Below are 25,409 nucleotides of genomic sequence, written 5' to 3'. Positions count from 1 at the left end.
TGGAAATACACGTCTTGAAGTTCCAATGTTACCATCCAGTCTCCTGGTTCCATGGCAGACAGAACCTGAGCTAAGCTGAGCATCTTGAACTTCTCTTTTTGTAAAAAATGTTAATATTGGATGAATCACTGTCGATGTGCACAGCAATGCATTTTTTTCCATAAAGCTACATAATCAATGTTAGATTCCCCTGTCGTGAGCTCTCCGTCAACCCCAGCAAATAGGTATGTGGTCAGGCAGTCTCTGAGACCAAGGCCTGAGGTTAATGACTGAGAGGTTAAGGTAGGGTAACACTTAGACGGCAGCCAAACTAACAGGAAAAAACTTCAGATGACAAAGATAAGCAGCACCACCAAAATGGCCCCTGCAGATCGGCCCCAATAAAACACACATGGCCAGAGGGATGCGTGTATTCCTAAAAACCACCTCTTAGGCTGGACATTTGGACACTTACATGCTGGGCCACATTGTGTTCACGCGAGGTTGAGGCCCACCTGAGTTCACTACCTGTAAGTGTTTTTACAACTCCTTGACAACTGTTTGCATTTTTTGCCATCTTAAGAATGTCTTTTATGGTTTTATTGCACTCAGAGAAAAGTATAAAAACTTGCTTCAATCTGATGAACAACAAGAGACAGTCCTCAGACCCCAGTTCTTTAAATGCTCTCCCAGCTGTATTGTTTAATTAAACAAGTTCTTCCTGTTTTACCAGATGCCTTTTGTCATTTGTTTTTTAAGGTAAATTCTCATTCGAGCAACAGAAGCGTTGAGGGGGCAGACTTCTAGTGCAGGGTATTGGCGTCCATACTTTTCAAGCACCAATAGCAGGAATAACAGTCACATCCTACTTCTGATGCTGTCACCTTCTCAATGACTTCTTCACCCATGAGAACTTGCACATCCAGATGGAGCAAAAAGAGATGGTCCTCTATCAGCCTTTTTGCGAACAGTGGCTAAAATAAACAGGGTTTCCAGAAATTAAATGGCATAACCCCACTGCACGATTCAGACACCCACTTGTAAGAGGTTATCATTTTCCATTGGGGCAGCTGGTACTTGATACTGCTGCCAACTGGATGGGTGTGCTCCATTGAGGGCCCATTGAAGAGGTTTGGAGGCTTTGACAGCTGAAGGGGTGGGCGACTGGACAGTGTGCTGGATGTGGGTCCCATATGCTTTATGTGATCCACGTTCCTGACCACAAAAGGGCTTGCAAGCTTGCTCGGATAGGGGCTAAGGCTGGTATTGCATATATTTATAAAAGCCTCGGCATGGCCACAGAAGGGACAAAAGGAACTTTGCTGTTACCAGGGCCCTAAGGAAATTCCTAGGGAACTGGCAGTGTCCCATCTTTTCTTTAAGCATTTGAGAGCTGTTTCAGTTATGTCACTGAATAAGCAGGCACTATCAAAGGGCATGTTCATCAAAGATGATTGGACACCCCTGAAAACCCAGAAGACTTCTACCAGGCATGGCAGCAGTTTAAAACCATATCCCAGTAACCATGATTGAGTCGCATTGCTGAAAAACCTGGGAACCACCACTTCTATTACTTTTATAAATGTGCCAAGAAATTTTCATGACAAACAATGTAGACTAATTAGTAAAACTACAAATTAGTATATAAACAAGAAAAAAGACTCAGTGGGAAGTTCAAAAATAACTTTTGTTTCTGTGAGTATCCATAGAGCCATGGACATTCCTAGTTAGTAGGTGGCGTCAATCTCATGCCGAATGATGAACTTTGCCAATTCCCAGTCATAGATCAATGCCTGGTTCATGATGTCTTGGCACTCTTCTGGCAACATGGGCAGCAGCTGTGCAAATGAATCCTGCAGGGCACGGATATAACTGCTCAAGAGTCATTCAATGCTTAGCAATGGAATGCTAAGCTGGCAGAAAAAAAGATCCATTTCCCAAAGGTGTCCAAATTCCATTTCCGGTGGAATGGTAGGGAATGCGCTTGAGTTGATCTTAGCCATTGAGGCCTGCACTAACAGGCCCTCAGGAGAGGGATGTTGGGAGAGGAAGACAATCTGGGCAATCATTTTGTTTATCAGAGCCCCAGTGCAGGGTTTGACTCAGCCCCCCAGAAGAACATCGGAAAGGGCCTCGTTGAAGGAGAGCAAGGGGCTCAGCAGTTTGCTCCCAGTTGAAACACATCATCACAACATTCAACTTGTTTTTGATGGCTGGCAAATGAAGGTTAAGGACCACCACTGCCTTGCCATCACTGTCCTCCATGCCAGGGTCATGAGGAGGAATCAACACAGAGCCTGGAGGGTTGTCTAGGCCAATGATGTCAACGGCATCACTCAGCTCCTCATACCAGTGTTCCCATGTATGGGAAAACAGGGCTGATTGCAGCGGCTCCCTGACTTTTTGCCACCATTTCTCACTTTTTGCTGGTGTTTTCCTGACTCTGATGGTGCGCTGGGTACTGCTAACCAATCCCAGGGCCTGTGCTCTGTATAAAATGAGTATGCAAATATGCTAATTATATTTGGCTAAGTCAATCTAACTATAATTGCCGAGTATATGGCAGGGCATGTAGCCTTAGGGACCCCAGCATAGGTGGTGAGCTGAGGTGCCCAGTGTCATTTTAAAGGCAGGCCTGCCTTGCTGGCTGCTTTTAAATTAAAGTTACATTCAATTTCGACTTTAGAATTAAAAGTAGTTCCAAAGTCTTAAACAACCTTATTTTTACTTGTAAGTCACCCCTATGGTGTGCCCTATGCGCTCCTAGGGCTGGGTACCATGTAACTATAAGCAGGGACCTTATAAAAATAATTTCATAAGCCCTGGTGAGGTAAAACAGCCAAATTTGTTTTTCCCTCATTGTAGTGAATGGCCTCCATAGGCTAGAATGGGGAGACGTTCTTTCAATTTTAAAAGTCCCCTTAAGTAACAGATACCTCACGTTTGGTATCAAATTAATTGTTATAATAAAACCCACAACTTTTTGGATTTGATATAACAGTTTCAGGTAAAGAGTTTCAAACTTTACCTAAGAAGTTGCCAACTTCAGCCCTGCAGTGTTGTTGCTGCTTTGCTCTGATTGGCCAGCCTCTGGCAGCCTGGGCATGAGGTGTGAAGTGGCCTGGCTCAACACAAAGAGATGTGCCTGGGGGATGAGATCTTCCCTCAGCAGATGGAGGGGCAGGAAGGGGAGGGCTGCCAAACTGGTCTTCAAAGGCAGGGAAGGACATTTGGAGCAACCAAGCACCTCCCTTACATCCTGAAAACCCAGACAGTTAGGTGCCCTCTTGATTAGATTAGGAGAGGGCAGGAGAGGGGTGTTTAGGATTTGTAGCCACACCAGTATGTGGGCTCAGCCAGCTGTAACCTCCAAAAATCTCAGAACCCATTTTCCAACACCCTGGCAGAGATCATTCTCAAAGGGGCAATTCCTCTTGTCTTCATCCCTCCCTTTAGATAAAAAGAGGTCTGAACAGAAATTCCGGGTGTGGACACTGGTCAGATGGTGCCCGTGTCGATGTTGAGCAGTGTCACTGAGGTGCAAACTAGGAGTTGGGGAGTGTGATTGATTCTTCGATTGGCACCAGTAGTGGCATTACAAGAACTAGGGCAGGAAATGGTAGTGGCACTAGTGGCACTAGTATCTGCATCAGTCCAGATTCAGGTTTGGATCTAGAGGGCCCAGCTGACGTTGATGGTGAACACACCAATGGTAATCCAGCAGTTGCAACTCTTGGGCCCATAGGGCCCCAAAACATGCCAGATGTAGCTATAACCCCAAAGGTGTATTGTGGGGTGTCCTAAAACTCTATGAGTTGGGCAGGGCAGCACTAGTTCTGGAAAGCTCACGAGGCGTGGCACAAACCCTACTGCCAGCTCAATAGGTTGAGTGTATAAGTGGAACCCAGAAGCATGGTGTTTGCTATGGGAAGCCGAAGAGTGATTCACTTTTTCTTCTTGGTTTTCTTTGACATAGCCGACTTCAAAGACATGACTTTGAGTGGCACTACTATTGTCCACAGGAACAACTCGGAGACTGCCTTGTGATCTCCCTTGGAAGCAGGAGCTTTAACGCCTGCTTGCAAATCGACTTTAGATTCAAGGACTTCCAGTCAGCGCAGGCCTTTGGGTCATTGTCCAACTCCAGGCATCACCGTGGGTTTGTTGGGAGACATTGAAAAGCCTTGACAAAAAGTTTGTAAAAAGTGGTGAAAAATGATTGCGGTAGCTCTATGGATCAGTGCTGTTGCTATGGAAAGAAAGGAACTGAGGTCAGCATGCAAGGGTGGCCCCAATATAGGTACTGCACATTTTACTTCTGATGCAGACATAATCAACATGGAGATGCCCAGCATGCAGAGGTATGGCACAAGATTTTCTGGGTCCAGTGATGCCTGGGGAATTTTCTAAGGTGAGGAATTTGCAGTTAGATGTCTGCTTTAGAACTCTTAGTCATCCAGAAATGTAGCAGGTGTAAATGACTGAATGTGCACATTCAATATGCGTATTAATCAGAAATTAATTTAAAAAAATCTACTTATACAAGAAACATCCCGTGAAGAAATGGAAAGTGGATTAACAATTGTACTTGACAGGAGTAATAGTAAGGCTGACAATCCTTTCCTTCTTGAGGTCAGCGATCTAGCGGCTTGGGCTACGAGATTCACCCCTCACATTTAAGGGGGACAATAATGTGGACGCACAGCTAACAGTAAGGCTGATGATCCTTGCCTTTCATTTTTGTTTTTAAATTCGGAAAAGCTTCAGTTAATATGTGTTTTTATTACAGCATTCAGGTGCTGGTTTAGGCTGGCAACTGGATTTTAGGAAAATATGTATGTTGCCCTGTCATAAGCCAATCATTTATGAATTTGCCCCTATTCCTGCAGTATGCGCTTTAAAGGAGTTGTTAAAATGAGATCCTGTTCTCCAGAGGATGTCTGTCCCCCACATGTATTCAGACTCAAGGCACAGCATTTTAGTCCTCCACTCAATGAAATATGGAATGCCTTAATAATGCCTGGAATATCTCCTGCATGTTGGAAATGGGAATCTCTACTGGCACTGTTAAAAAGCCTAATGCTGACATAAGCGTAATGAGAAATTATAGGCCCATTATCTCTCCTCCCAGCTCCTGTAACAATTCTGAAGAAATTGGCCAGTCAACTGTCCACTTTTGTGGAGGCCAGTTCTATTGTCAATGATTCACAGTCAGGTTTTCAGGTAGGTTACAATATGGAGAAAGCCCTTTTGAAGGTGGAAGAGTTTGTCAAGGAGAATTTGGACAAGAGCACACCAGTTATTGTGTTTCTCCTTGATTTGTCAGCTGCATTTGGCACTGCTGGTAACGCTACTTTGATGAACAGGCTTAGCAATCTTGGCATTCAGGGCAAGGCACTTTTAGGGGTCAAATCTTTCCTCGAGGGCAAATCCCAGCGGGTGTACTTACACCCACATTCTTCATCTCCTAAACCAATTGTATGTGGAATTCCACAGGGTTCTGCCCTGAGCCTGCTGTTGTTTAATCTTTACCTTTCTCCCTTGGCGAATCTTATCGAATCTTGTGGTGACAAGGAAATATCCTACACTGGCAACACCCATCAGCTTTTCTCCTTCCAAGATAATACGGTGGCAACTTTCCATAATTTTCAAGAATGTATTAGAGAGGTTGTAGCATGAATGCATGCAAATTGTTCAAAACTATATTCTGAGAAAATGGAAGTTTTGGTTTCTGACCAAAACGCCCCCCTGCCACCCTCTCTCTGATTGCCTGCTGAACTTAACACTTCCCCTAATCCTACCTCATCATTAGAAATCTGTCCATTATCACTGTGTCTACTCTCTCCTTTGTGGTGCAAATTAAACACATTTCCTCTGTCTGTTTTCTGAAGATGAAAACAATAAAGACTTTTCTTGACCTGGTTCCTGAAGAGACAAGGAAAACAGTAGTTCATTCTATGGTTATGTCCGTCCTGGACTACTTAAACAGTCTCTACCTTGGTCTTCTGGTGTATTTGATACTCTGACTTCAGTTACTTCAGAATATAGCTGCAGGACTAATCAAGAGAGTCCTGAGGCACCATCATATCTCTCCACATCTGAGACACTTGCATTGCCTTACAGTGGAACAGTGTGTTAATTTTAACACACTTACGTTGGTTTTTAGAGCTTGTCATGGTGAGGCCCAACGCTATCTCTGTACTTTCAAATGAGGGTACTTAGATCCAACAGTAGTTGCCTCCTGCAGATCCATACATTTTTTAAGTCTTGTCATGGAGGCGGTTCCTTTACTGTGTGCACAGCTAAATTATGGAATTGTCTATGAAAGGTTGAGTATCTATCAGCCTTTACTTTAAAAGGCAACTCAAAACCTGGCTATTTGACCCTGTTTAGTCCCCCATTATTCTGGCTAATCTTATACTGTCTACTAGAAAACTGGAACACTTTTGTTCAAGCAGCTGTGGGCTTTACTAAGTGTAATTTGATTGGATTTGAGTAAAAATTGGCAATCGCCCATATAACATGATAATGAAGAAATGTCCATCTACCTACCTAATACATGGTCACCTTCACCAGGTTGAGGCAGACTCCAAGGAATTTAAAGAATGTGATCCATGAAGAAAGATATCTACGCATGATACTCCTAGTGTGAGAACATTTTTATGGAGCCATGGAGAATTGGGAACAACTGCAGAGTATACTACCTGGGGTGGTCTTCATCCTCTCGTGTTGCCAGCCCTGGAGTTTCCCAAATTCAAATCAATCATAATCAGTGTCTTGGAAATGCAAGGTTTAACTCTGTGCTCCCTTACAAAGCAAGAGTTAAGACTGTTGCTCTCTAACCCTACAGGATACTCAGTGGTAGAGGCACATTTTAATAATGTTAAGAGGGTGCATACCTGCACATCTGCCTCTGTTCTGGAGCATGCATTATGGGATCCTAGAGCTATGTGCAGGTAACCAGGACGTGTGTAACCTGGTAAATCCAGTGCTATGTATGACTCTCACTGACCACGCTAGCATGAACATCAAACTCTAAATCTGGTTATTTACTGTTCTGAAGTAGCAACAGTTGTTATCCACTGTTACCACATCATCAAAGAGTTCCAGGGTGGTCTGACACATCTTTCTGAGAGTCTGTCAGTGCAGTGCTTGCTTCCTGTTCCGAAAGCAGAGGGGACAGCTTCAGGAGGGAGGGTCTGGGATTGCACAGAAGGTGCAGGGTTGGGTGGCCTGAGGTCAGTTAGTTATCCTTACATTTAGGGCAGGGAGGAAAAGCCATGTTATGTACAGTGCAACATTGATTCTCTGCTGATGAGTAGCAGTTGAAAGAAGGGGAAGATAATTGTGGGGGGGCATATATTACTTAAAATTATACATGGGTAAAAAGGGCAATGGGGATGAATTTCATCACAGGATTCTCAGTGACATCATGGACACTTTCATTGTCTATATGAAATCACTCAGAACCCCTTGGTGAAAAAACATCCCTGCTATTCACTGATGCACATCCATAATTCTATGTGTTATTTCTACTGATTAATCGGTGAACGCAATATGACATGATTTCATCAATATGCTTTTAGAAACTACTACATATACTGTTATACTGCTCATAACCAATAACATACCTAATCTGCTTACGTTTTTTAAAAATAATCTACAACAAGCATTGGTAAGGCCAATATGTTTCACTTATGCAAGGGCTATTAGCTTTGCCAATATCTTTTAGCCATGTTGTACACCAGCATAGCTAAAGTTAATGGCCTAAAGAAGAATGATGTGGAATGTCATAGAGTGGAATGGGGAAGAGTGGAGTAGAGTGTTGCAGAGTGGAATGGCAGAGAGTATAGTGTATTGGAGTGGCATAGTATGGAGTGTCATACACTGGAGTAGCATAGAAGAGAGTGGACTGGTGTAGAGTGCATTGGTGTAGAGTGTTGCAGAGTATAGTTTTGTAGCATGAAGTCCCATTAAATGCAGTGGCATTGAATTTAGTGGCATACTAGTCATACTAGTATTGTAGAATGCAGTGACATAATTAGAGTGGTGCATAGTAGAGTGCAGTGGCACTTAGTGGAGTGGTGCAGAGTGGGGTGGCACAGAGGACAGTGAGTGATGCACAGTAGAGTGGCACAGAGTAGAGTGGCATAGATGTGCTATGCCAGAGAGCACAGTGGTGTTGAGCAGAGTGGTGTCGAGTAGAGTGGCTTAGAGTGGTGCAGGGTGGAGTAGCATAGCGTTGAGAGATGCATAGGGCAGTGGCACAGAGTAAAGTGGAAAAGAGTCTAGTGGTGTGGAGTGCAGAGTAGAGTTGAGTGGCATAGAGTACAGTGACGTAGAGTGGTATAGAGTATAGTGCCATACAGTGCAGTGGCATAGAGTGGAATAGCATAGAGTAGAGTAGTGAAAAGTAGAGTGGCATAGGTTTCAGTGATGGAGAGTGTAATGTTACAGAGAAGAGTGTCAGATTGTAATGATGTAGAGTGGAGTAGAGTGGCATAGAGTACATTGATGCAGAGTAGAGTGCAGTGGAGTAAAGTGCAGTGACAAAGTGCAGTTGTGTAGAATGCATTACAAAGGAGTGCAGTGGTGAAGAGTACATTGGTGTAGAGTGCAGTGGCATAGGGTAGAGTGGTGTAGAGTGCATTGACATAGCTTGCAGTGGTGCAGAATAGAGAAGCAACATATAGTGGATTGGTGAAGAGTGCTGGGGCATAGAGCTGAGTGTTACAGAGTGAAGTGCATTGGTATGGAGTTTATTGGCATAGAGTGCAGTGGCATAGAGTGGAGCTGTGCAGAGTAGAGGGTAGTGGTATGGAGTGGTGCAGAGTAGAGTGGAGTGGTGTAGAGTGAAGTATTCATGGTGTGATTACACAATGCCACTACAGCCAACACATTTTCAATTGAAATAACAATTACATTTGCACAGACATACAATTTTACTAATAAAACTACACAGTGCACAGACGAAAATGTGTCGAAATTGCATCACCTATTGTAATCATTTGTTTTGCTCATATTAAAGTATTTGTTTCCAGCACCCTTCAGAAATAGCAAAAATGTGCTTCATTTGTGTTCCTGAATCTGATAATTCTGAAATACTGATATGATCCCTTTTTCATGGTGGTAGCACCACCTTTTAAAGGTTAGGGGAGACGGGTTGCATGGGTCCCATACGGCCCCTACACTGCCGATGCACCATGGCCAGACAGTGAAAAGTGCGACGGTGCTGGTGCACCTTAAGCACCGCAAGATTGCTGCTGGCTCAATTGTGAGTCAGGGTCAATGCTGTGGGAAGTTTCCTGCTGGGCCTGCTGGCAGAAAGTCAGTTTCTGCCTGCTGTCCCAGCGGGACACTCTTAATAGGGGCTGCAGGAAGGGGACCACATTGGCGATAACCTGACCACGAAAGGTTGGCGGGTGGCCTTTTCCACCCACCAAACTCATATTGAGGGGTCAAGTCTGTGATTAACTTAAAATATAATAAATATTTTTAGTGTGCCAGACCATTTTTCTTAAAGGATACAATACAGAGTTTTAACATAAGTTGATTTTTGTTTTATAAAGTATTTTGAGAAATAGGAGTGATGTCCTTGATCACTACCTACTTAACATCAATTTTTTATTACATTCTCAAAGGGTAAGTGCTCCCAACAAGGCCCCTTCCCTTTTGTGAATGAGCTATGACCCCAACTCATGAGTCAGTGACTTCTCAATGTTTTGCAATGGGATTATGGTTGCAAACTACTGATGTATTGCATATCGATTTGAATTTTGTAAGGGGTGTCCAAAACTGACCCATTCCAAATACTCAAAATATATTGCAATCCTGTTTTAGGAGTTGTTAAAAGTTTGCTGAATCCTAAAATCCTGGTACATTAAAAAACGTTGCATTTACAAACTCCAATTAGAGTTTTTGTGACCATAAAATGCTTTGCATATCTGGCTCCATATTTTGAAATTGTGCAAAATACAGGAGGAAATACATATTAGGAATTGGACTACATACTCCCAGTGGTTAATGTGTAGACATAGTGCCTGTTGTGATTTTAGTGGCTGGAAGTGGGGTGGCAAGGCAAATGGAAATATTGGAAATATCATCAGAAAGCCAAGTTTTAATATTTGAAAACCACTTATAGCTATTTGTTAAAATGTATGAATATTGTTTGCTCTTTAGTGTTGTGCACAGTGAAAAAATCAATCAAGTTTCATTTATTTTCATAGTCAAACGATTGCTTAAAAACAAGTTAGTTTATCACTAGGTGACAACAATGAAAGCATAAATATAACAAACATACATAACGTATTATATCCCAAACGGTTACACAGCCAAAATCCCCAAATCCATGTGTAAACTAACCCTCCATTTTAAGTGAGATAAAAGCTCACATTACACGTTGGGATCCTTATTGTGAGTTCTTTAACCACATGTGGTAAATACCATTACCGCAGGGTGAGGTATTAACTATGTAAATAACTTCCTCATATTCCTGGTTTTCAATAGAAAAGTGTAACTTAAAATGCTTAATCAATTGTTGACATGCAGGATTCTGCACATTTCACCAGTATCCAGGCTTTTCCTACAATAAAATTCAGCAGGTTTAACACTGAAAAGTGCAAAGGTGTGATAATTATCACACAACTAGTAATTACGATACCTATTCAAACCCCTACTTTCACAGTGGAGAGACTAGCATTCAACTTCTAATCCATCTTATGCACTTCTAGTATATATTTAAAAACAATGAAGCATATAAATATGATTGCACAGACTGTGAAATAAGCATAAAATTCTGTGTAGAATTATTGTTCATATTAATATGAACTAACACCACCAATGTGCATTTTGATATCCTGAGTTGTGCATGGAACAAATGAAACCACTCCAAACTATATTACTTAAACAAAATATGAATGCAGAGTTATTTGCTTTAACTTTAACTTTAAAGAACAAGTTATTTACCTTTGGTAATGCATTATCTAGCCACAGATTCCTTACTTTAAAATCTTCCCCAGACTTACATACATATAAAGAGTTTTGCATGCCATCATAGGGCTGTCAGGGTATATTTATAAACTAATGCACATTTTTGCATTCAGGAATATCTTGATATCCGCCTAATACTATATTCTACAGCTCTGGATCACCTTTTGATATCAATAACATTTAAATATTTAAGTATTTAATATTTAATATGAAGGTCAGTTAAATGATTATAATCAATTAATGGTCTAAAAGTGTAATCAATGTGGATATTTTAGTAATATAATGGTATTCAGTATTTATTGTGCTTTTAAAATTGTTTAAAAATGAATATTATGACAACACTTATTAAAATTGTGAACCCAAACTACCACAAATAGAGTCATGTCACCATGAAAACAGTTGGACCTAAATAAAGCATAAACACCTAAATGCACAGCAGATATCAATAGCTACATAAAGATGAAAAAATACCCCTGAAGATGGTAAAACCCTTAAAAAAGAAGGACATTTTTTCATGCAATCACAAAAGCACAGAGTAACACATAAAAGTCACTAATATTTATATTATATACAAGAGAATGAACAGATTCTAAAGAGAGAAACTTCTCAATGTAGACCCATGATACCGTGACATAAGCCAGGAAAAAGAAGAATAATGTTAAAATATCACAAACATACAATTGTACACAGTGTAGAAAATCCATCAAACGTGGCTATCTGATAAAAAACCTTTAAGATCAAAACAAAGAATGTCTTAAAGTCCCCAAGATGAGCTGGTTTCCAATATATCATATCCACTAAAAGTAGAAAACTGATACTATCATACTATCAGTAAAGTAGAACGTACATAACAATTAGTGTAGAACAACAGCTACCTTGTTTGACAGTTCAAGAAAGAGCTTGGAAACTGATACCTTTAGTACTGTATAATCCTTATAAAGAACCCTAACGTTGCATTACCAATTTTACCAATTAGAAGAAGAAGAAGAAGACGAAGAAGAAGAACAAAAAAAAATAACTTCTTCACAACTACCCTATGTTTTAACTAATATACTGACACTCCTATGGAGTTGGTAATATTACAAGTTCCCATTAAGTGATACTCCACCAAGAGGTCACCTTCTGAAAAGGTGTAATAGCCCAGAAGCTAAAGAATCTCATCTGTGTAAATATCTATAAATGCTCATCTGGCATACACAACTGTACTCTACTTAGAGTAAGGTACATATGTAAAGGTATCACCTCTTGAGTGCCCTCTCTTTTTCAGAGTTAAGTAAACAATATTACCTTTATGTCAAGTTCAAAAAGAAATAGACAACTAAGAAGCTGTCATTGACAAGCCTGAAGTGTAGAACTACCACTCTCACACGGCATAATAAAGAATAATGATAAAAGTAGCCTTGAAACATCAGACATGAAAACGCCTGCATAGGGTTCTAGGATAATATCCCAATACTTTATACTTAACAGTTTAAGGAAAAATAACACCTGCTAAAAGCAAGAGTAGCCCCTAGGTGCAACCATTTGGTGGAACAGACATAGAACAGAAAAAGTTTTATAATACTCCCAAAGCATGGCTCATCTGCTTGAGCAGTACGTATTAACAAGACCAAAGGATAATGAAGAACCAAGCTAATTTGCTGTGCTGCTCCTTATGTCAAAAAAATGCCTCGAAGCAGAATCTGACTGTTCCCCAAATAAATGGACACCATCAAAAGACATGTCAATTAATGTGGCATGAAATGCCTCTGAAAATCCAGAGGTGCATAACCACACACAGCAACGTAATACCACTGAAAAGACCATTGCCCGACCCACAAAATCAGTAGTGTCCATACTGCAGCAAATTAGTTGTTTTGCTGCCTGCTGGTCATCTTGAATCATAGGGCAAGAGTGTCCCTAATATCATCTGGAAGTGTAGGTAAGATGTTTGCCAATGAGCACCATAATGAATGTGAAACTGTCCCAGAATGCATGATGTATTCACATAATGTAAGGCAGAACTAGTGTAGGAAAATGTATGCCTTCTCAGACATCCAGGGTCCTGGAATCTCTACCAGATGGGACTTGTGGTAGAGCCTTATATCATGTGAGGCTAAAGCAGCCTGTACCACCAAACTACTGTGAATAGGATGTCTAATTAAACAAGCCGGATCACCCGAGGCTGGTTGGTGCCTACGAGATATAGCCCTATCAACAGTGGCCCCTATATCAGGCTGAGCCCAAGCCCCCAACAAGACATCATGTAGGGCTTTCACTGTAAGGAAGTACGGGCTCAACTCTAGTTTGTCCTTGATGGAGAATGTTAATGCAAGGATACAAGGACAATTCCACTGAAGGAAGTGTCAAATCAAAAATCCTTTTTGAGCATGTCAGCTAGAGAAGAAGTCATCTCCATAGCAAGGCCAGGAGGGGAAAGTAGGCCTGAAGCTGGGAAAGAATCCAAACCACTAGCCGAGGTCAGCTAACCAGCTGTCCTCTATATGAGGCTGCTTCACCTGTGAAAAGTGTGGCATATCCATACCCTCTTGACCATGTCCCTCAGAAGTACAAACATGAGGTGACTCCCCAGAATGTGAAGGGTGGTCAGGGATAACTGACATGACTGGCACCATACCCGACATCACGCGGTGGCCAGAAGGCGAATCCTCAACCTTGATGTCGACTTCAGAAGGGGAAAGGGATGCAAGGCCGATTGGCCCCAAAAGCGGAGTCACCAGAGGCAGCTGATCGGATACCAGCACCAAAGGTGTGAACCCCGAAGTTGCTGTGCACTAGATTGAGCTTTGTCAACTGAAAACAGAGGCCTAACTGATGCCGAGGGTGAGCCTGCTGGCATAGACACAGTGAAGACCTCTTGCACCTCCTTCGGGCCCACATACAAACAGAGTGGGGTCCATAGCCAACATTTATCGTCCACAGGACGCACTAAGCTTAAAGCCTTAAGACATGGACAGTAAAAGCGCACTGTTCTGTCAACAAAAACATAGAAATGGGCCGATAACTGTACAATGTACACTGTAATAGTATTTATATAGCACTTCCTACCCCTGAAGAGGTGTCGAAGTAGCATGCTACTTCGGAACCCAAAAGGATTAGTGGATTAGTATAGGGAAATATTAGTTACTTTGAGTGGTAGTCATGTGAGTTTATTAGTTGGATTGAATAGGAACATGGAGGGATAGAAGAGGGAAGAATCTAGAAAGTATTAATTGGAGGTCATAGCAGTAAGATGAAGTTTGGGATGAGTAAAAGGAGAGATGGAAGAGGGAAGAGTTGTAGAAAGGGATTAGGGAGATCATAGTAGTAAAATGAGGTTTGGGGTGAGCCAGGAGGATAGAGGATGGAAGAGTCTAGAAGAGGTTATTTTGAAGATCGTAGAAGTAGAATGAGGTTTGGGATGAGTCAGAGATTTGACATAGAGGATAGATTGAGAGAGCTATAGGGTGACAAAGAGTAGTGCAATGGAGAGAGTGAACGTTTTTTCCTCTCTGCTATAATAGGAGTAAAATAATAACTATAAGGTAGATAATAAATTGAGATTTAAAATTGCATTGCATAAATGCAGACTTATGTGCTGCAGTACTTGAAGGTAATTTATTTGTGTATGTTTTAGAACTCAATGTTTTTTAAATATATTTTTTATGTTTTCCTCAATATTTTAATAGTGAAGTGCTGAGCTTTCACCCCAAAAGTGGCTCAGATTATGTGGGATTTTGGACCTCATCTAAACTGCACAAAGTCTGGGAAGTCCTAGCGACATCCGAAGGTAGCCCTAGAAGGAAACCTTTGGAAATGCCTAAACAGCTGTTGCCGGATCTGCGTTGCAAGCATGGAAAAGAAGGAACTGACATCTGTGCATTGGCGAGGGGGTTATATGTACTCAGCTGACATCACATCCTGTATAAGATGTCAAAACGAAGTTGCGTGACACCCTCTACTGACATGCAGATGCACCATGAGAAAAAAGTTTCCTGATCCAGGCTCACGCCTGGGGACAATTCTAAAGTAAGGAATCTGAGCAAGATGTCGCTATCGGAGTAACTTTATACAATGAAATTGCAATAGTTTGTGTTAAGTTATTTAACTATGGATGCTACTTGCTAAATACCAGTCAATAAAATTGGTTACAATCAACAATAGAATTTGCAAACCAACTTATGTAGTTATCGGTCGGTTCGTAAACTTCGGATTTTGAGTAGATCGTACTCTGGCCTGCCTCAAGAATATTAAAGAGGAAGTTTGCAATTTGTGACTCACTCCAATTGGTGGCCATTACAGTTGCTTTGCACATGTGGCCCACTAGTTTCATATTATGAAAAAACACAAGGTGATACACATTAAAAAGTATGGATTGAGAGAAACCATTCAAATACATAATTCCAGCGGTTGCTGTAAAGACTGTAATACCTGTGGTGGTTTTAGTGGGTGGAGGTAAGGTGGCTAAAGAAACTGACAATAATAGAAATATTATCAAAAAGCCACATGTATTAATATTTCAAATCCACCTAAAACTATTAGTCATCAATTTTAAATGTATGAATGTTCTTGACACTTTGATGTTGTGAAAAAGAATGTAATCAATATGTTTTCCTTTATTTTCATAATCAAAACCATTTCTTAACATCAAGTTCTTTTTGTCATAATGGGAAAATCATAATTAAAAACAGAAATACAATATAATATGTCAGACAATTCTAAACAGTTACTTAGCTAAAGTGCAAATACTCTACATGTTTAAAATAACCCTAAGCATTAAGTAAAGCAACAGCCATCATTACAAGTTGGTAAGTACAATTACCCTAGATTCATTTATTTACTATGTGTGGTAAATAACTCCTACTTCTATGTTTCAACAGGAAAATGGGACATACCATAATGAGTGAGTTTTCAAAACACTGAATGCTACATATTTTGGCCCTTCAAGGCATTTTCCCTAGTAAAATTCAGCAAGTTAGAGAAGCTGGACTCTATCAGTGAACACTGCTAAGTGTGATAGTATCAATGATATATATGGACCATGATAGAAGAGATTGGTAAAAATGAACAAAAAATACAATTTCTGTAAAATCGTGTGAGACACTAACATTAACTGGTGCCATCAGTGTGAGTCTTGATACTTCAGTTGGCTGCTGTTGATTGATTTTATAATGAGTTATATGTTAAACAAATATAAACAATCCAAAAGATTTTCCAAAATTAAACATGTTCACACAATGGTATTTGTATTAACTTTGCACAATGTAAGTGCACATTTTGCATTCAATGTTGTAACTTTAGGCCCCATGCATTAAAAGGCAGTTGGAAACAAAGGCTCAGATCACTATGGAATTTTGTAAACAAACTTAGGCAGTAACTGGTCGGTTTGCAATATTCCGATTTTGAGAGGGTCATAAACCGACCAATCTTATGACAAATAATGAGAAAGGTAGCAGATCTTAAACTCACTTGAATTGGGGATATTGGCCTGCTAGTGTCAGCAGACCAACAGGTCTACGATGGCCTTCAAACAAAGTAAACTTGTTTGTGTGAATTCTGTTTTCCTTAAACGATACAGTGCAGCATATAAAAAAGTTAATTTTTAAAAAAGTTTGTTGTAAAGTAGGCAGTGGTCCCCTGCTCATTCGCTAACATTCTTTTACATTTACAAAGGGTTGGTAGTTCTAGCATAACCCCTTCTATTTTGCAAATGAAATATCACCCAAACTCTGGATTCAGTCCTTTTAAAATTTTTTGTGACTGGATTACACTAAAAGAACACTGATGCATCACGTATCGATTTCTTTTAAAAGGGAAGCCCACAACTTGACCCTTCCAATGGCCCCATTGGTATTGATTGTAATCCCATGTTAATTAGCTGTAGAAGGTTACTGACTCCAAAACTTGGATTAGTACATTGGAAAAACATTTTGGCAATAGCAAATTCAGATTTGGAGTATTTGCAGCTGTAAAAAATCTTCATACATTTGGCCTTATATCTTGACACTATTACAAAAGGATGTAATGCGCATTAAGAAGCATACATGGAAAGAAGTAGTAGAAATACATACTGGTTGATGTATAGACTGTAGTGCCTGTTGTGGTTTTAGTGGGTGGAGATGAGGTGGCTATAGAAATAGAATATTATCGAAAACGTACATTTTAATATTTAAAATTGACATAGCTTGCTGTCATAAATTTCATATGAATTAGTACGCTTTACTCTGTAGTATTATTTGAAAAAGGTGATCAATCTATTTTCAATAATTCTGATAATTAAAGCATTTTTTAAAAATAAAGTTATTTTTAGCACTGAGTGAAAATCATCATAATAAACAGAAATACAATGTAGTAGGATAAACAAATATATGACACTATATCACTATATCTGAAACGGTTGCATAGCAAAAATGTTAATATTATGCATGTATTAAAAAAAACTCCCCGTTACGTGAGCTAATAACCCTTATTAAAACAAGATGGGCTCATTATTATGGGGATGTAAGAAAATGCATCTTTTTGCATGATAATCCCCCAACGTTTGGACTGATGCTGCTGGATTTATAACTATGAGAGTGTAATGAGACCTACTAAGCAGACCTCAGGGCCACTGCTCTGACCCATAAAAGTAAATACCTTTACTTACTTACAAGTCCCTAGTTTCTTGTACCAGGAGTACCTAGGGTCTGTAAGTTACAGGATCCCACCAGGGCTGCAGCACTGATCGTACCACCCTGGATGCGACAATGTGAAGACATGTCTCCCTGCCTGCCACTGCAGACTGACACAGCAGTTTTAAACTGCTAACTCAACTTTGTCATTAAAACTAATGGCAAGGTCATTTTTTAATATATGTATAAGTCCCCTCTACAGCAGACCTATCAAGTCTTACGGTAGGGTGTTGTATATTAAAAACTAGAACATGGATTTTTATATGTCTGTTCCGTAAAAATTGACATTTTTACTACAGAAAAGCTAGTAGTCCCATTGGTGAGTGTAGGGTTACATGCTGACAACTCAGCTGTGTTAACATCTGAATGGAACTCATAAAGCTGGTAATTCAAGGTATAAAAATAATCATTACATTAAATCCAACTTGATGCCTGAATCAAATTTAATGTAACTTCTAAAGAACTTTTTGAAAGTTGACACTCTACTGCCCAGGTTTTCCAGTGCCCATTCACAAATGCTTGCCACAAGACAGACGTCTGTTCTCCTGGGAAGAAGTGCGAATGACTTCCAGAAGCCAAAACAACAAAGGCCTGCTACTGCAAGAGGTATTACCTCTCCCTGGCAGCCAGCCACAATGGGTGTCAGGCCAAAAGGTGTGCTTCAAAAGGGATACTACCTTTGATGGGCAAATGGTGGACACACACAAGAGAGGGAACCAGTTGCCATACCATTGTTTCTGTGAACATTTAGCCTTTAGATAGCCACATATCTAGGGTGGGCTACTAAGCTTCCCACATTGAGAGAGTGATTCTGCAATCTTGGGAGTGGGCAATAGTGCAATCCGAGATAGCTAGATGCCACACAGTGCAGGATGCATCACCCAGAGAAAAAGGTCCAAGTAGCCTACTGGCTAGTAACCACTGCATCCCCCAAGTTCACTTTTGGGTATAATTATGTCTCCCTTGGCAGCCAGCCCTCAGTAGACCACAAACCAAACAAATAACTACTGTGATGTTCGCCAGACCTGGCAAGAGACGTTGTCCCAAAAGCTGGACTGCACCTCCCAGTCCTTAGGCCTGCAAAGACAGGACTGTGCCTGTGGTGCCTGGCTCATGGGAAATACAATCCTGAACCCAAGGCAGAAGTGGTGAACTGGAAAAGTCAGCTGGATGACTTCCTGTTACTGCACCAGGGCCAGAAAAGCTGAGGAAGCCTGCACTGGTTAGTCAGTGACCACAATCACCACTGACCGCCGATGTGCAGCCTGGGAGACCGTGTCCTGACACTTAAAAGTTGCACCTGAGTCTGCTGGACCTGGGAAAGTCATAAGAGTGCAGTTTGGTTGTCCAAGACTGACACTAGCCTTCACCAAAGGGAAATGCGGGAACCAAGAGGTTTTGATGGGACATCACCCCCTGTGGCCAAAGTCACCCCACGTAGACCGTGCACCAAGGAGTAAACCCAGGAACCCACTCCCATAGACTGCACAGCATCCTCAGCATCTTACAGCATCTTCAGCATCCTGCATCCATTGCATCACGACCACTTAAATGAAGTATAAGGAGGTTCGCGCTTAGGACTGCTTCGGTAACAACGTAATTGCCTACAACGCCTTACTGGCTCACTTAACCTCTTCCCTGACAGAATTGGTTGTTGAAAGCAGGCTGGAATAGCTGAATGCAACTTTATAAAAGTTGTACATAGTTTATTTTATTCAAAAATCAGTATTTCAAGAACCCTCTGATCATTTTTTGTCATTAGGGTTATAAAAATAACAGAATTAAGATCTATTGTTATAAATTAGTGTCAGATTTCTTTCGTGATGTGTGACTTTCATTTTTTGTTGTTCTAGTGCTTCTAAATGCTTTGCACTTGTTACTTTGTTTAAGCCTGCATGCTTGAAGCCACAGCTACCCAGGGTTGAGCCAAAGTTTAACAAACAAACCTGACTGCAACCAAGGCAGTATCGTGAGTGTATTTCAGAGTGAGGTTGCACAATCAAATCATATAATATACCTCTCTCTTCACAGGGGTAGTTGCTACTTAATGCAAGTACTGTTGCCTTAGGCTGAGTTCCATGTGAGGTAAATAACTCATACTAGTAGTTTTCAACAGGAAAACGAGACTTAAAATGATAAATTGGCTTTTACCTCAGCGAATGTCACATACTTTGTCCATTAGCAGGTCTTTTCAACCCAAAAAATCTTCAGAAAAATGTGCTGAAAACTTTAGTGGAAAACTATAGGGGTGTGAAAATATAATAATTTGGATTTCTGTGCAAACCCCTATGTTTACAGGGGACCGAATTTAACCTTGAACTTGTCATGAGTGTCTAATCCATCAAATGCACTTCAAATATGTATTTGAAATAGATACAGTAAATGGAACATGATTACACGGATTGGTGGAATCTACACAAAATGGTAAATATATTGAATCATTTGGGACAATAACTTCAGCTGACATTATAATTGTGCTTCTCTACACTTCAGTTCACTGCTACTGAAGGATCATTAATGAATTTTTGCATAGTCCAAATGCAGACACCCCAAAATATTTTACAAAATCAAAAATTAGCACAAAGTTCTTTGTATTTACTATACTTTATTTTATAGAATTAATTGCAAAGTTTGTGTTCAATTGTGTAACAATGGGCTGCATGCACCACATGTTGGTTGCAAAAAGTGTTTTTGATGAGTAAAGAACTTTATGAACCTACTTATTGACTAATAGCATGGCCCTCATTACAACATTGGCGGTAAAAGCCGCTTACCGCCGTGCAGAAGACCGCCAACACACCGCCGCGGAATTCCGCCGCAAGGAAGATGGAGCTATGGCAAAGAATAGTGGACAGGGTCAGCGCAGTGGGACAGCACCCAAGAATTCGGGAGGACATCAGGAAGCGGTGGAACGACCTATGGGGGAAGGTGCGTTCCGTGGTCTCAAGACACCACCTGGCGGTTCAGCGGACTGGCGGCGGACCCCCACCTCCTCCCCTACATCTAACAACATGGGAGGAGCAGGTCTTGGAGATTCTGCATCCTGAGGGCCTCGCAGGAGTAGGTGGAGGAATGGACTCTGGTAAGTCAAATCTTAACTATTACAACCCCCACCCTACCTGCATGCTATCACATACCCCCACCCTCACCCTCACCCCCAGCACCCCAACTCCTCACATATGTCCCAACATCACAAACCACACATCCCAACACCAAGCCATGCATGCAACAACAAAGCATGGACACACATCACTAAAGCATGCCCACTGCACATACCCATACAACCCCCTAAACCATCCTCACACAAGGTGTCACACAGGAATGCAAGCACTGGGGTACACGGTCACCCACCCATTGCTCGACACACACAGATGTAATAACCATCCTTTTATACCCCTGCAGGACCCCTACCCAACGTCACCAGACAGGAGGGTCCACACATGTCCACACCACCAACAGAAGAGGCCCACAGTGATAACAGCACCTCTGTCCAACTGGATCTAGATGACCAGCCCAGCCCATTGGGGACCTCGGGCCACTACAGACCTTCCAACCTCTGGAAACACCAGCACAGCAATCACCCAGCGGGCCCATATCTCCGTCCCCAGGACACGTCAATCAGCAGTGTTTCCACCACTACAAGGAACCCAGGATAACCCACCACCCCAACAACAACAGGGACCTGGGGGCAATGATAGTGGGCACACGGTCCAGGGGACAGAGGTCCAGGAACACAGGGGAACTGGGAGGACTGCTGTGCGACAGGGTGCAGACAGGCCAAGGGAACCCACTCTCCATGAGGCCCTCTCCTCCATCATGGGAGCCTACCACCACTCCCACTCCCAGGACACGATGGCAACGGTACTGGCCAAGTTTCAGGAGACCCAACGCCTGCAGGAGGAACAGTATATGGGCTTCAGGGAGGAACTCAGAACCATCAGCTCTACCCTGGGCACCATCGTAGGGGTGCTGAAGGAACTTGTGAACACCAGGAGGGACACTGTGGCACTACAAGGGGCCCCTGACACTAGCATGGACGATGAACTGCCCACCACCTCCGCCGGTGCTAGTGGACAGGACGCCCCACTACAGGACCACCACACCAGCACCCCACCCCCTGCAGAGGGAGAACCACCCCGCAAACGGTCCCTGAGATCCAGGACAAAGACAGAGCACGATGCCAAGACCCCCGCCAAGAAATGAGACCACCCTGATTGTCATCCTACTGTCCCACTTTGTCACCTTGTCCATACTGAAACTGCCCCAGCTCCACTTCCTATGCTCTTATGGGCAATGCTCCTGTGAGACTAATAGACTGGACTCTGCCATGGACATTCCTCCACCATCACCCCTCACCATTTCACTACCCCTCCAATATTGAGCACTTAAATAAACAAACTTAAAGCACAAAACAATCTGGAGTCTGCCCCAGTCACCCCTGCTGCCCTCAGTGAGGAGGCCATTGACCTCCTCAGGTCCCTTACTGTTGGGCAGTCTACCATTTTGAATGCCATCCAGGGTGTAGAGAGGCAGTTGCAACAAACCAATGCATTCCTGGAGGGCATTCATTCTGGTCAGGAGGCCATTCACCAAGCTTTTCAGACTCTGGCCTCTGCACTGATGGCAGCCATTGTCCCCGTCTCTAGCCTCCCCCCTCCAACTTCCTCAATCACGACCCAATCCCCTGTACCTCAGCCTATCCCAAGCATACCTACAGACCAACATGCACACACGTCAACACCCAAGGGAAGCTCAGGCAAACATAAGCACCACACATCCCACAGGCACTCACGCAAGCATCAAACACATGCAGACACACCAACATGCACTGCCTCCACTGTGTCCCCCTCCTCCTCGTCTCCCTCCTCCCTCCCAGTCTTGTCTCCACTCATACCTGCATGCACTACCTCTACAGCCACTACGTCCCTCTCCAGCACACCCACCACCACACCCTGCTCACGTGCAGTCACCGCCCCCACTACCATTCAGACGTCCCCTGTGTCCTCTCCGAGTGTCTGTGACACCCCCTCCCAAGATACACAAACGCAGGCACACACCCACCCAACAGTCATCCACCTCACGACAGCCCCCAGCGCATGCACCTTCACCCAAAGTCTCCAAACGTACACCTCCTACAACTACCACCTCTTCCTCCACTCCCAAACCCCCACCAGCTACCCTTCACAGTGTGTCCCAAAAATGTTTCCTGTCCAACCTTGACCTCTTTCCCACACCTCCCCCGCCCCGTCCATCTCCTAGGTGCCGAACTAGCACCTCAGCCACAACATCTCTGGGACCAGTGATGCCTGTAGTCACCGGAATGTGGAGTGCACCGGCCACCAGGGCAGCCAGTGTGGCACGGAGCCACAGCACAGACAGTCCCCCACCTGTGAAGCATCAGAAGTTGGCCAGTGCCCGGTGGGAGAGGGGGAAGACTCTAGCCACCAAAGCCGCTACCAGGGGTCCCGTTGGGAGTGTGGAGTCAGCTGTGACACCTTCCAAGGTGGGGAAGGGCCACAAGAAACCCGGCAAGTCTGGGAAGAGCTGCACGGCGGAGAAGGCCGCCATCATCCCCGCTGCCCAGGAGGCCACCGCCAGCACCAGCCCAGCTGCCCAGGAGGCCACCGCCAGCACCAGCCCAGCTGCCCATGAGGCCACCGCCAGCACCAGCCCAGCTGCCCATGAAGCCACCGCCAGCACCAGCCCAGCTGCCCATGAGGCCAGCACCAGCCCAGCTGCCCAGGAGGCCACCGCCAGCACAAGCCCATCTGCCCATGAGGCCACCGCCAGCACAAGCACAGCTGCCCAGGAGGCCACCACCAGCACCAGCCCAGCTGCCCAGGAAGCCACCGCCAACACAAGCCCAGCTGCCCAGGAGGCCACTGCCAGCACAAGCCCAGCTGGGCCATGAAGGAACACCAGCAAAAGGCCCGTTGGGCCATGAAGGACCCCTAGCGCCAGCACCGCTGGGCCATTAAGGACCGCCAGTAGCTGAGACTCTGCAATGGAGACCGCCATCTGAGGCACAGCTGAACAGGGCACCGCCATCTGAAGCACCGCTGAACAGGGCACCGCCATCTTTAGCAGGCCTTTCGTCCAATACAATTCTGAAGGTTTGGCATGCTGTAAACTATTAGTGGAAAGCTAAGAAACTATCATAATTTAATATCATAATTTTAATTCCTGTACAAACATGTCACAGGGAACAGAATTTAACCCTGAATTTGTAAATAGTACCGAGTCCATCACATACACTTCAAATATATGTAGAAAAACAATGATGTATATGAAACATTATTGTACAGTTTGGTGAAAATAACACATAATTCTACATTTATCATTTGTGACAATTAACTGAACTGATACCATGAATGTGCTTCTTGAGGTTTCAGATCAATGCTACTGAATGATCATATGAATTGTGCAAGGAAAAAGTATAACCACTCCAAAAGATTATTCAATATGAAAAATTAGCACAACTTACTTTATATTTACTTTACCTAACTTCATACAATGTAATTGTAATTCGACATTTGCAAATTGCAACTCTCTTCAATTGGTGGCCATCGCAATGTTAGTGGCCACCTAGTGTCAGCAGAACATGTCTGTGATCATCTTAAAATAAAGTAATTTATTTTTTGATGTACCTCATGTTCCTTAAAGGATGTAGTGCAACATTTAGAGTTCACTTATTTTTTTAAAAATTTTTAACGAGTAGGCAGTGGTCCCATGTCTCCAACACCCTTTTTTTCTACATTGACCAAGGGTAACTGGTTCCAAAGTGACCCCATCCTTTTTAAGGCGAGCGCACAAGTGCTTTGACCTGCTGGAAGAATTGTGGGGTTTTAACCACACCCACCTCATGCCCATCACTTTCAGCCATTTGTGTGCTTGCCTATCAAAAATCAATTAATATTATTGGTATATGCTTTATGTTTGTCCAGCGTTGGGGCGGTTTTCTCACCGCCTTGCAAAACGTTCATGTTTATGATTTATTTAATTTACAAAAAGTAAAAAATGTTTTAGTCTTTTTGTATTCAAATTCCCTCTAGCACACTGCTCTGGAAAAAGGTCAAACAGAGTATTTTTCATCAAGTAACGAGATAAAGATGACATTTTTGCAGCTTTTGTGTTGTATTTTCAGTAACTATTTTAGGTCAATTATCTCTTTTTGATGTGTATTTGACATGGACAAGCAGACGCTGGTGAGATAAAAAAGAAAGATAATTAAATGATGTCTCATTGAAGCGAGTTTCCGTGTCAACAGAGAAATGCTATCTTAGGTGAAAAACAACACCAGATTATTTGCAATATTTGCAGTGTTGAGTCAGCATTATTTTTCAATGATGCATGACTCATAATACATGGATTTTTTTCATTTCTATTAGAGCGTGGCTGTATTCATTAAACTCCTGCAGAAGGTAGAAGAAAAATGTTGCATGGTAAAGTGCTGAAAAATTACAGCTGGATGTTAATTTACAACACATCACGTGGAAATATGAAACATTTTTAGCCAATAAGAGGCAGGGGAAAGAATAAATAGTGGCTGGTTAAAGCATTTACACATAGGGGGTCATAATGACTTTCTCGGACAGAAAAGGCCGTCCACCGAAGTACCCATGGGAAGGTTGCCGCCAGTGCAGCCACCTTCCCGCAGGCCCCATTAAGAGTTTCCTGCTGGGTCAGTGGGCGGAAGTGGTGTTTCCGCCTGCCCGCCCACTGGGAAACAGCCTATACATTGATGATGGCTCATAATAGACCTGGTGGCAGTGCTGTAGTGTGTAGAGTGCA

The 25,409-nt window shown here is 42.7% G+C and overlaps 1 protein-coding gene across 50 annotated transcripts in view; it reads right to left on the bottom strand.

Annotated features, from left to right (window-relative positions):
- LOC138288307 (mucin-19) overlaps positions 1-25,409 on the bottom strand; it is a 1,675,551-nt gene that overhangs the window by 482,779 nt on the left and 1,167,363 nt on the right. For 47 of the 50 annotated variants that reach the window (XM_069229764.1, XM_069229784.1, XM_069229763.1 and 44 more), the window contains one exon: positions 17,019-17,075. The exons of the other annotated variants lie outside the window; for them this stretch is intronic. In XM_069229764.1, coding sequence (XP_069085865.1) covers positions 17,019-17,075 — 57 coding nt within the window. The remainder of the gene's footprint in view (positions 1-17,018; positions 17,076-25,409) is intronic. 50 annotated transcript variants of the gene reach the window in all.

Source organism: Pleurodeles waltl, chromosome 4_1 (assembly GCF_031143425.1).
Source record: "Pleurodeles waltl isolate 20211129_DDA chromosome 4_1, aPleWal1.hap1.20221129, whole genome shotgun sequence".
NCBI classification, from domain to species: Eukaryota; Metazoa; Chordata; class Amphibia; order Caudata; family Salamandridae; genus Pleurodeles; species Pleurodeles waltl.
The sequence above is the reverse complement of the archived record's forward strand: the minus strand, read 5'-3'. Positions and strand labels throughout refer to the sequence as shown.